This window comes from Cucurbita maxima, unplaced genomic scaffold (genome assembly GCF_002738345.1).
Source record: "Cucurbita maxima cultivar Rimu unplaced genomic scaffold, Cmax_1.0 Cma_Scf00016, whole genome shotgun sequence".
Classification (NCBI taxonomy): Eukaryota; Viridiplantae; Streptophyta; class Magnoliopsida; order Cucurbitales; family Cucurbitaceae; genus Cucurbita; species Cucurbita maxima.
The window spans coordinates 572,484-587,918 of NW_019272032.1; the positions used below are offsets into that span (position 1 = coordinate 572,484).

The following is a 15,435-nucleotide window of genomic DNA, read 5'->3' on the forward strand; positions in this document are numbered from 1 at the left end:
TTTTTTTTTTTTTTTTTTTTTTTTTTTTTTTTTTTTTTTTTTTTTTTTGCTCTGGAATTTTTCTGATAAATTTTCGAATTTACCAATTCCAGCAACACAATACTGGTTCCAGAAATAATATTAAATTGTTAATTTAATCTCCAATTTTATATATTACTGGTGCATGATTATTTTGTTAATTACAATTAAATAATAAAATGGTAAAATCATATTTACTATTTTAAAAAATGACTGACTTGAAAGAAAAACTATTATAGTAAAAATAAATTAAAATAAATTATTGTTTTTAAAAAGTATTAAATCAGTATTAAAGAAAAAGAAAAACTTTTAGAAAGTAGCAGAATCTTTGGAAATTGAGGCGCAGACATGCACAACAGACAAAAATGGAAAGGGATCAATCATCCAGATGATTATTTTGTTAATTTTGTTAAATAAAATGGTAAAAAAAAATAAAATTATTATTGTTAATTGGGTAATTTCGAGTGTGGATGAGGCGCCACGTAAGTTCTGACAAGGTGGCTAACGTGTGACGTTTTGATGCTGTGATTCAGCTCAACAGTGTGTGTGCGCTTTCGGGAGTCGGACATCAACGTTGCGTCCACAGATTTATTTCTTTCTTTTAGAAACAAAAATTCAATTTTGTTTAAAATGGCAAAAGGATAAAATAAAATCATTCTGCAATGTCTCCTTTTTTGTGTACCCAAATTTTGGACTTTTCCTCCAAGGTAAATGCGTTTTTACTTTCCCCCAAACGAGGTAGAATTCGTTTTTACCTCCCTCCTATTTATCCCTTCTACCCATTTTTTATTTAAATTAATTTATTTATGAATACTTTAAAATTTTAATTGATAGAGTCGTATGCAATACACTCTAATATTAATATTTCACTTTATATTTCTTAATTTGCGATGTCCAAACAAAACCCCCATTTTATATGAGTGTGGAAACCTTGGCGTAGCAGATGCGGTTTAAAGCCCTGAGGATAATATCTACTAGCGGTGAATATGAGGCGGTGTGCCAGTAAGGACGCTACGCCTTAGAGGAGGTGGATTTAGCGGGGTCTCACGTTGATTGGGAAAAGGAACAAGTGCCAGTGAGGACGTTGGTCTCGAAGGGGAGTGGATTTGGCGGGATCCCATATTGATTGGGGAAAAGAACGAGTGTTAGCGAGGACGCTGCCCCAAAGGGGGAGTGGATTTGGTGGGGTCCCACATTAATTGGAAAAAGAAACGAGTGCTAGCGAGAACGCTGGTCTTGAAGGGGAAGTAGATTTGGTAGGGTCCCACATTGATTGGAAAAAAAAACGAGTGTTAGTGAAGACGTTGGGTCTCGAAGGAGGTGGATTGTAATGTTTCACATTGATTGAGGAGGAGAGCAAAATTATAAGGGGGTGAAAACCTTCTCTCGAAAGCTCATTTATGTAATAATCAAAACATTTTTAAATTTTATGAGTAAAATAACATTTTATCTTATTGAATATCTATTAAAATTAATAAATTATTATATGTAAAATTAAATTTGGTGTGAAATAAGTTATTGATCTAGATACTGATTTAAAAGTTTAATGACTTATATAATATAAAATAAACATATAACCTCTTTTAACACTGTTTACTTATATTATTTATATAAAAGATAAATATTTATTTAATTGCAGTTTTAGTTTTTTATGTTTATATTTATTTGGTTTATGAATTTATAAAATATTCCTTATTACTCTTAAACGTTTAATTTTGTCTATAGTAAATTTAAATTTTTTAAAAGAACATTTTCTGTGTACAATATATTTATTAAATAAAGAAATAAATGACCTTTAAATATAAAATTAAATTGTAGGTATATTTATATCCAAAATTTTTAAACCTATGAATGAGTCAACGTAAATTAAAAGGCTTATGTATATGATAGATATAAAAATTAAAATTTCAATCATCTACTGAGTAATTATAAAATTTATATATAAAATAAATATAAAATTAAAAATTTACGGATATATAAAATTAGGAAATTTATAATTGTGAAAACACACTCCAAATATAAGTGTGAATAGCAGTAACAATTTTTTTTTTTCTTTTTTTAAAAATTTAAAGAACTATTTTATTTTTTTACTATCTATATTGACATTAATTTCATCCGGACTAAGTCGCCGGAGTTGAAGAGTTGCAGCCCAATCGTCGAGGATGGCGGCGCCGTCATCGTCCTCAGCATCTTTAGTGAGATCGTGGAGGACGGCGTTTCTTACTCTGAGAGACGAATCGATCTCTTCTTCGACTTCAATTTCCCAACTTCTTTACGACACCATATTCTCCCACTCCGACTGCTTAATCGCCGCCGCGCTCTACCTTCCTCCACCCGAAGTATGATTTCTCCCCCTTTTCTATGTATATTAATCGACGTTATTAAAAAATGCATGGTTATCGTTTTTTTTTTGTGTGTGCATAGGTTTCATCAGATCTGCTGTTTCTCTTAGAAGTGGCTACTCCTGCTTCCGACTCCGTGCAAGACGTTGCCCTTCTCTTCTCGGACATCATACATCTGGTGCAATTCACATTTTCGAGTTCTATTTCTTATTTTACTTTCTTTCGGACCTATTTCCTCAGGGTAGAGCCTGAATGATGAAATTGGGAAGTTTGTTCTGTTAGTCAATTTTCGTGCTTCTGTGAAGAATGTCCCCAACAATCTGGCGCAAAAGATTATGCAAATATTATTTGGTTATGGGATTTGAAATCTTCAGTTTATCGGTGAATGTTTTGAGTAATAGATAGTCTATACTTGACACAATGCAAGTTGATCATCAAATACCAAAATTCTATATAATCTATATATATATTTTTGATAAGAGACAATTTTCATTGACGTTTGCAATTTGCCAAAGGGACATGTTATTCATCTTACTTACAAAAGACCTTACCAATTTACATTGAGAGAAGTATGATTATAGGAAGCAGAAGTATTAGACAATTTACACCAAGAAATGCGTGGTAAACAACATTTTCGAAGAGTTTAATAGTCGTGTCTTTTTCGTGAACACTCTCCAATTATTATTATTATTATTTTTTTCATAGTTTCCAAAAGAAGACCACAATGAGGTTTGTCTATAGTATAGTTTTTGCATTTTTGTAAGGGTGATATGTTAAGACCATGTCCAATATACCTCCCAAGGAAAGTGAGATGCTATATGAAGATATTGAGAATCTTTGCCCAGAATTTATAAGTATATGTGCATTGCATAAACAAGTGGTTTTGTGATTCATTATCTTTCCTCCATAATGGGCATCAATTTGGAAATAGAGTCATGTAGACTTTCTTTTTTAGGTCTTCACTTGTGCTCATGGCTTTATGTACCATCTTCCATAGGAAAAACTTCACATTTTTTAGGGTGATTTCTTTTCCATATTGTCTTTGCTAGTGTGAGGTTTATTGCTTCTACCTTTTCCCCCATATCCATCAACAAAAATTTTGTGGAGAAGACTCCGTCAATGCTAGGAAGCCACTTCAATGAGTCTGCCTCTTGAGAAAATACAATTGGGGCAAGGTCAAAGCTTAATTCGGTTCATTTTGTAGAGATGCAAAATGCAAAATTCAGCCTAAATACTGTTAGAGATGCAAAATTCATATTGTCGATCTAGTTTCATTCTTCTTCATCGTAATAACTATGAATGTGAAAGTTGAACATTAAGTGGGGAAGATCTATTGAGTCACTTACAATCAAGTATAGTGGAAAATTTCACTGTATATGGAAGATAATTTGCATTTAAAGTCATTGAGAAAATATGTGCAACAAACATTGAACATATTTCATAGATATGCAGCCTGCTAGATCAATGTCATCAAGCTATATGATTACGTACAATGTAGTATTTACTAAAAAAGATACACTCCTAAATGATGAGGAATTCGAGTAGTGCATATTTTTTATACAAACATTTTTGAACCTTTGCTGTCTTAACGTTGTTCTTTCCCTGCCTTGCTCTTCTGAAATCTTTGTTTTCTCTAATTATTAATATTCTTGCACCCAATGCAGATCCACGGTATTTCTTATCAAGTTGTTCTTGAATTTAGTTCTTCCTCTTGGAACCTGCTTCTTCAATATTTTGGAGACGCGATCCAGTGCATACTTGGAAAGCTTCATATTCCAGGAAATTATGCTCAAATAAGGACCGTCTCGGAATCTTTGGAGATTGTAAGGTAAGCTTCCCTTTTCTCTCCTGTTAGCTTGGGGAAATAGTACTCTGCGGCTTCCACTTCTACACACTAGGCCAGCATTTTGTCATTTGAGCCAAAAGTCATGTTTGCATCTGAGTAAATTTATTGAATTTTGTGATCTATATGGTGGGAAAGGGGAAATTTTGTTTGCTTTGTCATTTGTCGAGAGTGAAGCAAACTTTAAACTCTTTGACCTAAACACTGCAGAAAATACCGTTTATTCACTACTTTGCAAGAGTGCAGATTTTATTTTATTTTTTAACGTTCTGGATGACTGGACGTTCAATCATTACCGATGGTCTCTCTCTCTGTCTCAAGGATCCCTAGATCTTGCTTGTTAATTTGGTTATGTTGTTTGTGTGGCAAAGGTGAGAAGAATGTGGTTTGTTCTAATTGTTTTCTTCATTTGCCAACTCTTCGTGTATAAACTCAGGATTTATGGTAAGCTAGGCTGGTTACTTTTCAAAGTGTCGACACGTTTTCATTGCTGAGAGAGAGAGAAAGAGTTCATAAAGCTGAATAAAGGGAAAAAATAATTTTCATTGTGATTTTCTAATTATCTTTTTGATGCACGTGGAAAGAGAAACAACGTAATTTTTTAATATATACGGGATGCTATAGCTGCTATTCGGTTGAATTCACTTCATAGCTTCTCTTGGGATTTCTTTGATTAAAGAATCTCAAAATTGTTGTTTGTTTATGATTTGGTACTTGTATTTTGTAGTGTTCCCCTTGTATGGACTTTTGATCAATTGTGCACATTGTTTTTATCCTCTTAGTATCGGATATTTTCTTTCTGCTTTTAGTTAATTTTCATTTCCTAGTTCCTTAAAAAATTGTCTCTTTTTGCAGCTACGTTGTCTGTTCACAACAGCGCAAATTTTTACCAGCAGAAGATATCCAGCTCTCAAAGTTTTTGCTTTCTGTGATTGCTGGCTCTCAATCAGCAATATTTCCCTCGTCAAGTTCAATCATTAGACATGGTTATACCGCTGAAATTGTGAAAAATGTTACCAAATGCAACAGTTTATGGGATGTTCAGGCTGTAGCCTTTGATCTACTTAGTCAGGCCATCACAAGTCTGGGGTCATATTTCCCAGTTGATGTTTGGAAGTCAACAATTCAGGTAGAAACAATTCTCTTACATTTGTAGTTTTTCATATATGTATTTGTAACAAGTGGAACACATTCAATTTGAATGATTTGCAAGCAATATATAGGCAGTCAGCCAGTAAGGAAATAGTGTTTAGTCTCTACACTCTAGGAACAGTTAAGAAGCTAACTATTGAAATATTTATGAACCAGCACAGGAATAGGATTACTAAATCAGTTGTTGGTGATGATTCCTTGATGCCATTGTTAGCCTGGATAGTTTGACAACAATGTATGATGTCTCCAAGTCTAATAGGATGAATAAGTGATCAAATGTCCAGAATCTGGCTAGGTTAAGTGTGGGGGTAGGGAATCTATCAAGAAAAGAGAGTTGGGTTATGAGCCTGTTGACAACAAAGCGTCAACAAAATCACAAGAGAAATTACAAAATCACATCTCAAACACCAATTGATATGAACCAAGACATCTCAATCATGCAATATGAACTTTAAGGAAGATGTAAGGAAGATGTGAAAAAAATGTTGTTCAAATTACCACAAGATAAACTCAAGTTGCAATTCATTCCATATAAAGAAGAATCAAGCTTCATTTATTCTTGGATAGTTACAAATTTTGGGTGGATGATAATCTAGAGTTATGGTGATTCGTTAATGTAGTGTAAGACTTTTTATTTACTTTAAGTTTGCATATTTGGTCATTAAGTATGAAAGTTACAACTTTGGAAATGACTTATGGAAGGTCAAGGGTTTTCTTGTGGGGCTATACAAAGCCATGTATGTTGTTTTTATAAAGTAAACTTGAAAAATGTAGTAAAAAAACATTTGTGCTCTCTTTTAGCCCAGGACTAATTTTCTTGCAATTCTATATAGTTTAGGTTACATGCTTATAATCATTCCAGCTTGACTTAATCAATCTTGCTTGTGGAGTGATTCAAATTTCAAACAAGTGTTCTTGCCTTGAGATATTCGATCAACAAAATAATTTGAATCTTACTTTCCCTTAAATGATTCCTTATTATTTTGGAGTTCTTGAATATTTAGATCTAAAGGTATTATTCTTCTATAAGATTCTTAGGTCAAATTTCCAAGGGTTATGATCATTTGGAATGAAATCAACTCGATTTGGGATTTTAGCTTTTGTGGTTTAGGGGTTTGCACATCCATGAGCATTATGAGGGTTCTTAGATCCGATTGGCTAGGGTTGCCATTTCACCAACTAAAATTTATCATCACTCATAAAGTCTCCACCCCTCTTTCCCTTTATTGGATCTTTCCCTTTTAAGATCACAAATTGAACTTTCATTATAAAAAAAGAGTATGAAAGGTAATGATTTTAATTACGGCATCAATTCAATGTGAGGGCAACGGAATGTTGCTTATGATTAACAATGAGATAGTAATAATTACAATATTTTAAGATAAAAGGGAGGCCCTTTAATTTTTAGGAACCATGAACTTCACTCCCTTCTAAGTTGACCCTCACCGCCCATCTCACTATGGTTTAATCTTTTGTCTAAAAAGATGGCTTCAATTCTTCTGTTAATTTCTTGTTAGTGTGGTTGGTTTGAGTTTGTAAGCTCTTTTTCATGTTTTTAGGGCCTGTATTTTTCTTTTATTCAGGCAGATGTTTTTTTTCCCTTGCTTGTATCTTCATTCATTTTTTTCTTCTAAAAGGAGTACCATATTTTGTAGCTTTTCGCTACTTTAATCAAAAGTATTGTTTCCTTAAAAAGAAAGGCTGCAATTCGATTAGCCAGGTGCTCAAAGTTGAATTCTGAAGTACCAAGAGATATTGACTAGTGTTTTATGTGTGGTTGATAATGTTTGAGGGAATGCTTGCTGTCATAGTTGCCTACAAAATTTTGATATGAATGTAGAATATTTCTAGCTAGCATGATAACCTCCAACACTGCATATAACATGTTGAGCTTGTTTCTTTTGCCTATAGGTTATTAGAAAGTTGATGGATTTCTTGGCATCTAATAGCCTACTCGTTGAAGACAAGGTGATGTCCAGGTATACAGTGAGCAATGCATTATCGTTCAGTTTTCATCATTTACAAAGAGATTTGTTACTTTTGAATTACTTGTGGATTGTTATGTCAGCTGGATCCATTGGCTTTAGTTTAATTGCTGTAATTTTCCTGCTGTTTTTCTTTTGGTTGTTAATAGTCTTGATGTTTATTTAAGAAGCCTCTGGTTATTTCTTATGTAAGATGGACTGTTCCTTGGGAGTTTTGAGTCTTAATGATATTTTCTCCAAGCCATCTTTTGATTCCAACTTGAGGGTTACATGATATTGGTTTACATGATATTGCAACAGTGAATGGGTTGCATGATATTGGTTTGCTGTCCTCAATTTACACAAATTTTCTTCACTTTTGTGGAGCTTTAGCTGCGAAGGGGCTATCAATTTTATTATTGTTATGAAAAACTGTTGCAATATTTGGTTCAAACGGACCTTTCATTTGAAGCACTCGATCCTGTGGAGCACAAAGATTTTGGCTCTCGTGAGACGCTGACAAAGAAAAAAACTCTAGCCTTCCCTTTGCCTAGACTCAGTTTGCCGCTGTCACCTTTAACCACTGCACCCTGCTGCCTTCCGCTGTTCTCTGTTCACCTAGATTTTGGTGGTCCTGTTCCACTTGTTTCTTAATTATTGTTGCATCGAAGTATCTTCTTCAGTATTTGGGGTGAAAGTGCTATAATTTCTGTGGAAGAAATGGGAAGTAATCGGACACATTTTTTCTTTTAATCCCTCTCATTTGTTGGTTCGAATATGCTGTGATTGATTTACTGCAAAATCTAGTTCATTAATTCTTTTAGAAGAAACTTAAGGATGATTTCGTGGTCATTTGTTTATCTAAATTCAGATAACCTTTTGGTTGACATTTTGAATGTTCAAGGATGATTTTGAGGTTGTTTGTTTTCTAAATTCAGATCATCTTTTGGTTGACATTTTGAAGGTTCTGTTTGGCCTTCCTTACGAGGAAGAAAACTTGTGCAACTTCCTACTGACATTGATAAAAAGGATGGATGGTCTTATGGGAAATGGTAAGTGATTTCCTTTTAACTTTGAGAACAAGACGCAATTAGAAAATAAAATTTCTCATCAGTTGAAGGTAGTAGGAAATTCTTGAGATGGGTCAGATGCTCACGAGAAAATTTAAAGAAGCTATGTAGAAGAGATCAAGCAAAACTAAAGTTATTTTTAGAATCACAACTCATCAGACATGACGACCAAAGTTCACTCCCCTAAGCTTCTTTTTGCATAAGAAAAGAAACGGAAGTGATGGAATTGAATTTTAACTCTATTTGGTGGTATATTGGTTGCTTGACCATACTCTTGGAAGGGAGTTCAGAATTCCTTAGAAGATTATTTTCGGTGGAATGTTTCTATTAATCCTTTGATGAATGATAAGGCCTTGGTGAAGATTGATGATGATTTTCAGAATTAAAATTTGATGGTAAGTGGAGGTTTTTCGGCAAACCTTCACTTGAAAATTGAGCATTGGTCTAATAAGAATCACTCTCATCTGGAGTTTATTTAAGTTATGGAGGTTGGATATCAGTGAAAAACTTACCTTTGGAAAATGGAAACAATCCTTCTTTGGAGCTATATGGCAAAATTTTGGTGGTTTAGTCAACATTGCCTCCCAAACCCTTAATTTCCTAGATACTTCAGCTGCCCAAGTATTTAGTTAAAGTAGAACATATGTGGCTTCGTTCCAGCAAACATTGTTGTTGTAATGGATGGTAATACTTGAAATTTCTTTCTTTGACTTGGTGATATAGCTTCCGTTGAAACTCCAACTTTGAGTAATTTACTTCATGGTGATTTATCATTTACAGATTTTTTTTTTCAATTTTGGTGGCTTTAAGGAGGATTAAAAAAGTTATGGAAGATGAAGAATTTATTTTGTCGTATGAAGACAAGTTGAATGTAGTAGCTGTTGGATCAAAGTCATCTTAATTTGAAAGATCCGGATGCCTTAAAAACTATCAATTCCACTGATCATGATGGAATTACTGCTGTCAGTTCTTATGTGGCTGATCCTCTCTCTTCTATTGATGATATTTTACCACAGGAAAAACCATAGGAAGAAGCTAAGCTTTCATTGGGAATTCTCCAGAATTTTTCATCTCCTAAAACCACACCAAGTACTAATGAGGTGAATCCAAGATTTCTAAAAGCCTTCCCTCTTCATTATTCACGTAAGAAAGAAGCCCTTGTTATCCTCGAATACTCGGAGGTTAATTATGATACTTTGAAGGAATGTTGTACTTGTCAATTGATTTCCTCTTCACACTCGATAGTGCCTCATAATATTGTTTCAAACCAACATCAGTCTTTGATTCCTGCCAATTCTTTTAAGCAATCAATTCTCTCTCTTCCTAGTTCAGACGTTCAGTTTATTAAGGGCCTCTCCAATTCCCCTTCTCAACTTGAATCTGATGAGGAATCTAATGTAAGTCTAAGAAGTTAGGAAGACACGCTTCTTATAGAAGAATCAAAGCAACAAGAGTTATTATCAGATGATTTAATTCCAAATGCTTAAATAATCTATTTCCAAATGAAGCCAACGGGTTAATTGTAACATAGCCTAATGCAGGAGCAACACCAGTGTCCTCTCCTTTAATTCCAGCCAACTTCTCTTCTCTTGTTGAGGTTTGTGGTCTTCGATGCTGATAATTCCTACTCGACCTCCGGAAGTTATAGTTTAATGGTGATTGCCTCGTTTGATCAGAATCGATGGCAATTTCATGGAAGCTGTTTTTTTTTTGCTGTCAGGAAATCTGAAGTCCCAATCGATTTGGGGTCTTGCCTTTTGGTTCTTTAATTTGCTTTATGGTTTTCCAAAGAGGTGTTTCCTGGCTCATTTGGGTTTTATTCTCCTCCTGGTGCCATTTTAAGAGTACTTTCACCTGGTGTGGAAAATTCTCTCTCGTCAGCGTTTTGTTTGATTTTAGCTCCTTTGGCTCGTTCATTTTGGTTTAGGTCGACTCATGAGTTCTTTAGGGTGCTTTTGTAGAACTAGACTTTTTGTCTTGTTTGGCTTGTGCTCACTTTCAGTTGTAGTTGTTTCTTATTGTTATTTTCTTCCTGTTTCTCATTGGGGATTTTGTATTTTCAAGCATTAGTCTCATTTCATTATATTAATGAAAAGTTTTGTTTCCTTTACCCAAAAAAAGAAAAAAAAGAAAAAAGGTTCAGGCACATAGGCAGCTTCTGTACAAGTCATTAATGTCTGCTGCTTTTAATTAATAGGAAAAAGAAAAGATAAATCCAACCATGGAGTTATAATCTTTCTACATTGTAGTGTTGGCTTTGGGAGTAGCTTTAGTCTTCAACAAATTACCATTCAAAACTAACTACCCTAACTAATTCTTACTCCCTACTAATATCAAAGCTGTTTTATATGGCTTGGGTTTTGGATTAAACATCAAAGGAGAATATCTTCCAACTGCTGATGTTGTAGAATAAAGCTAATTTTTTTTGGGGGTTGTTGTAAAAACTTTCTTTGGACATCTTTTTTTGGAAGGAACTAAAGAATCTTTGATGGAAAATCTTTACATTGTTATGTAAGATTGGACTTTGCGAAGGATGATGCTTCCCTTCTGTGTTTTCCATGTTATTTTTCTAATTGTTTCGATGTACAATTCTAGTTTGGTTGGTGTTCGCTTGTTCTTTTTCCTGGTAATGATTTGGGCAGTTTTCTTTTGTAATTCTTGCTGTACTTTTGTAAAGGGGGAATGTTAATCCGCGGTGGGTGTTTCTTTTTGGACTCTCTACAGAGTCATGTTTTGTTTTCTTTTAGTTTTATGATTTCTCATTTATCAATTAAAATAGAAAAACTAATGACGAGCATATATAATTTACAATTACGTCTCCATGGCCTACATCATTTACCCAGGTAACAGCCATTTCATTGGCTTTATTAGAGTTACAGTGTTTTGCTTACTGTTTATCTTTATCCTCGTCCCTAATGAGAAATTGTAATTCCTTATCTTAGCACATTTTCGAATTAGTCATCCTTTTCATGCCTTGGTGTTTTCTGTTCTGCAGGTATTATCTATCTCTTTTGAGATGTCTTCATTTGGTTATAGCAGAACCCAAATGCTCCCTATCTGACCATGTAAGAAATAAAGCTACACTTCAAGACCTAAATTGATCTCATTGAGAATGCTTACTTACTGGAGAATTTTTTTTACCTAATTTATTTGTTTCAGGTGTCAGCTTTTTTAGCAGCATTGCGTATGTTCTTTGCCTATGGCTTTTCTAGTAGAACCCTACTTGTTTGTTCAGTTGGTAATCAAGGGAAAGAACCTAGTTTGACTAGTACCAAGGAAGATCCAAAAAGGACAAATCATAGTGCATATAGGCCCCCACACTTGCGTAGAAGAGAAAATTTAAATAAGAAGCTGGGCAATGTTCAAAATTCTCCAAGTTCAACGGCTGGAGAGTCTCTTAACTGTGATTTGATATCTTCAGATTCCGATCATGACAGTGATGGGCAAGTAAGAGATACTGACATCATCCAGAATGGCAAGGTTCGGGTTGCTGCAATTATTTGTATACAGGTAATTCAAAAAGAGAGGATCCATTTAATCGAGTTCTTTATTGTTTTCCACTTATCTATGGAAAGTCAATTGCTACTGCGCTTCATGGTCACAATTTTTCTTCCTCCTGCTAATAAAATCACGATTGGCAATTTCCCTATCTGATGGGATGTTTCCTATCCAAAGAAACAAGGAAAAAAAAAAAGAAAAAAAACGACACCAGTGAGATATCAAGAAATCACATTGAAAATTCTATATAAAGACGCTGGTGGTAAAATATCAAGAAATCACATGAAAGATTATGGATTCACAAATTCTATTTTTTCTAATAAAAGTTCAGCTTCTTACCCAAAGAAAAGGAAAAAAAAGAACCACATTGAAAATTTGCTGGGCTTCAATGCTTTGAATAACTTTAACGACACCAGTGTTTTTTTATAGGAAACAAAACCTAGTTCATTGATTGATGAAATAGATTACAAAAGGATGTCCTATGTCATTGAGGATAAGTCTTCTTCTTTTGAGTTTTTTTTTTTTTTTTTCTTTTTTTCTGTAGAAATGTACAACTTGCTGCTTCTAGCTGGAGATATAGTCACAACAATTTCTTTTGTAATTACAATCCTACTACGATCTTTAACTATTGGACTGCGTTCTTTTTGTTTGTTCTGGGTGGGAGATCCCTCCACCCCCGGCCCTTAGGTAGTTCTCCCATTTTTCTTCTTTTAATACAATTCTCGTTTCTTATGAAAAGACTAGCTAAATGTCATCAAATTTCTGCCACAGCATTACCTATGCTGATACTCTTAAATCCTCTTCTACTTTCCCGCACTTTTTTTGTTATATGTACTTGGTGAAACATAAACTTTTGGAGTTCTAAGATCTTTTTTCTGATTAAAAAAAAAAAAAAAAGATCAGTTGCTGGAGTTCAAAGTTTTAGAGTGCGAGAAAATCACCAGTATTTTATTAATGTCAACCATGCTTGGAATTGTCCAGTTTTTTTTTAGGGCTTAAAGTTTTTATGTTGTCTTAATTCTGGTTTACAGGATCTTTGCCAAGTTGACCCCAAAGCATTCACCAGTCAATGGACACTTCTTTTGCCAACTCGAGATGTGCTACTGCCAAGGTAGGTCCTCTGTTGTAATATTGATGCTGAAGTTATTAATTTATATTCTCTGTCCATTTCTTGCTATCTACTTATATTTCATACTTATTTCTTCTACGTCCTTAATTATATTCTTGTAGGAAATTTGACGCAACTTTAATGACATGTCTGCTATTTGATCCTTCTCTGAAAGTATGTTTCCTGTACCTGTTTAATCAACTCAGCTTGTAATTAGGCTGAAAATGTGGTTCCTTCTCATTTTATTTTTTTTGTATCTACTTCTTGTTATTTTATTCGTTTAGTGTTGCTAGGTTCTTCTACCTATTACATACTGCTTTGGCTTGCCCAGGCTCAGATTGCATCTGCTGCAGCCCTGGTGGTTATGTTGGATAGGACTACTACCATTTCCTTGCAGATTGCAGAATACAAAGATCCAACTAAATGTGGATCCTTTACGCCCCTTTCGATTTCCCTTGGGCAGATACTGATGCAACTTCATACAGGTACTTGAGTGGTTTTTTTTTTTTTTTTTTTTTTAAATTATTTTCTTAAAGAAACAAGCACTCCATCAAGAGATTGAAAAGTAGAAGGGAACCAGGAGCTACATATATTGGAAAGAGAGTAATTACAGAAGTATTTGGACTTTTTTGCCCATAACGACAATAAGTAAACAATGCTGTCCTAAAGCTGGTCAATGGGCTTTTTAGTATCTGGAGAAGATGAGGTTGTTTCTTTCCATCCAAAGTAGCACCAATTGAATAATGTATTTTGGGGTGACTAGAACAAAAAATGAAATCATGGTCGGGAAGGTTACAGTAGCAAAGGCCATTGAAAATTAAAAGACACGTAGCCGGTTAATTTCCTTACTTTATAAGGGCTGCACAGATTGATAGATAATAGGTTGGGAGGTTTAGAGAGATGATTCCAGTTTTAAGTTCATTGTAGCTCCTTTTCATTACAATTTGTTTCCAATGAGATGAACCACAAATTCTTTCCACCACATCTATATTTGTGTTTCTAGTGTACTTTATATATTTCCTGGATTGTTGCAGTAGAGTTTCAGTACTTCAGGCTTCTGTTTGTGATAGATTAGTAAAGTCCCTCCTCCAATTAACTTTTTTTGGTCGTTAACCGCCTTTCTCTCATCTTCTATTGTTATTTTCTCTTTTAATTTCCACAGACCTTTCCTTCGTGTTTTAACCTTCCATTATAACTGCTCGAGTATTTTGGGTATAGGTGTTCTGTACTTGATCCAACGTTCAACTCATGGTAGATTGCTGACAACCTTGTTCAAGATTCTTTTGCATCTGATATCATCTACTCCGTGCGTAATTCTTTTAGATGTCCCGTTGTTGAGTAATATTTTTCCTTCTTTTATATGGAATGTTGAACTTTCTTTATAGATACTATTCATTTCTTTATTAAATTCAGGTTGACTTGTTATGTTGATGCAAACATGTATTTTTACTTCAAATGTAATCGATAATCCAAGTAAAGGAATTAACAACACACTAACCCTAACCTAAACTAAAAATTACACAATTACTACCAATTACACTACAACAATTCCTTCCTTCTTAAAAAAGAACTTGACCTTGAGTTTCAAAAGACAAGGGAGTAGGAATGCTACTTCTTTTAATGACCCAATTCTTTTTTTCATAAAAATATGTTTCTGGCCTGTTGAAGACTTGTTGCACCAAATTAATTAGAGTCGTTGAATCTCTGATTTGTTTAAAATTTAACCAAGGTAAGGAATAATACTTTTTCTTGTTACATCTAAAAAACATTGTCTCCATTGAAATTGAAAGCAATAAAAAACTCTTCTTCCATGTCACTCCAAGCCTTTAATGTGTTCTGAAAATTTTCTTCCTTAGGGAACAGTTCAAACAAATATAATAATGTAATGCAAAGGTAGTCTTAATTATTATTCAATCAAAAGGTACCTGAATATAACTAAAGCTAACTATTTAAAGGCCACAAACTGCCTAACAACTCATAAGTAGCCCAAGTACTCTGAATTAGGCTTGACCAATTTGGGCAAATGGATAAATAAAAGTAAACTTGGGCAATTACAAGATTAAAGATAACAAGAAGAAAGGATCTTGCAAGAAATTAAAGAAAACACAAGAACTTTTAAAGAAACATAGAGAAAAGATCATTAAACATAGAAACTACCTATATCATATAAAACAAATTATTGACTCCTGAATCAGCACTAAATCATCCCACATAATCAAGAAGATCAAAATCTGCTCTTTGTCTCCTGAATCAGCATTGAATCAAGACACTGGTTCTGAATGAATTTCTTTAAGGCAACACGCTTAGAACCATCCCCCAGCCCTTTAATGTTCCAAGAAATTATTTTCATTATTGACTAGTATAAAGAAGCCCAATTAAACCTTAACTTGCGGTAATAAATGAGAAATTTCATGCATCTGTAAGCTACAATCCTCAATAA

General features: G+C 34.0%; 1 protein-coding gene across 5 annotated transcripts in view; it reads left to right on the forward strand.

The window, feature by feature from the left end:
- Positions 1-2,083: 2,083 nt before the first annotated feature.
- The window catches only part of LOC111491546 (HEAT repeat-containing protein 6), a 29,488-nt gene continuing 16,136 nt past the window's right edge, over positions 2,084-15,435 (forward strand). For 3 of the 5 annotated variants that reach the window (XR_002719712.1, XM_023140503.1, XM_023140504.1), the window contains exons 1-11: positions 2,084-2,357; positions 2,443-2,538; positions 4,025-4,188; positions 5,059-5,332; positions 7,267-7,334; positions 11,385-11,454; positions 11,549-11,899; positions 12,919-12,998; positions 13,118-13,169; positions 13,327-13,480; positions 14,214-14,301. Coding sequence is in view for 4 of the 5 variants with exons in the window: in XM_023140503.1 (XP_022996271.1) it covers positions 2,181-2,357; positions 2,443-2,538; positions 4,025-4,188; positions 5,059-5,332; positions 7,267-7,334; positions 11,385-11,454; positions 11,549-11,899; positions 12,919-12,998; positions 13,118-13,169; positions 13,327-13,480; positions 14,214-14,301 (1,574 nt within the window). In the remaining variant the exon portion in view is untranslated. The remainder of the gene's footprint in view (positions 2,358-2,442; positions 2,539-4,024; positions 4,189-5,058; positions 5,333-7,266; positions 7,335-11,384; positions 11,455-11,548; positions 11,900-12,918; positions 12,999-13,117; positions 13,170-13,326; positions 13,481-14,213; positions 14,302-15,435) is intronic. The other 2 variants (XM_023140500.1, XM_023140501.1) reach the window with 1 other exon arrangement.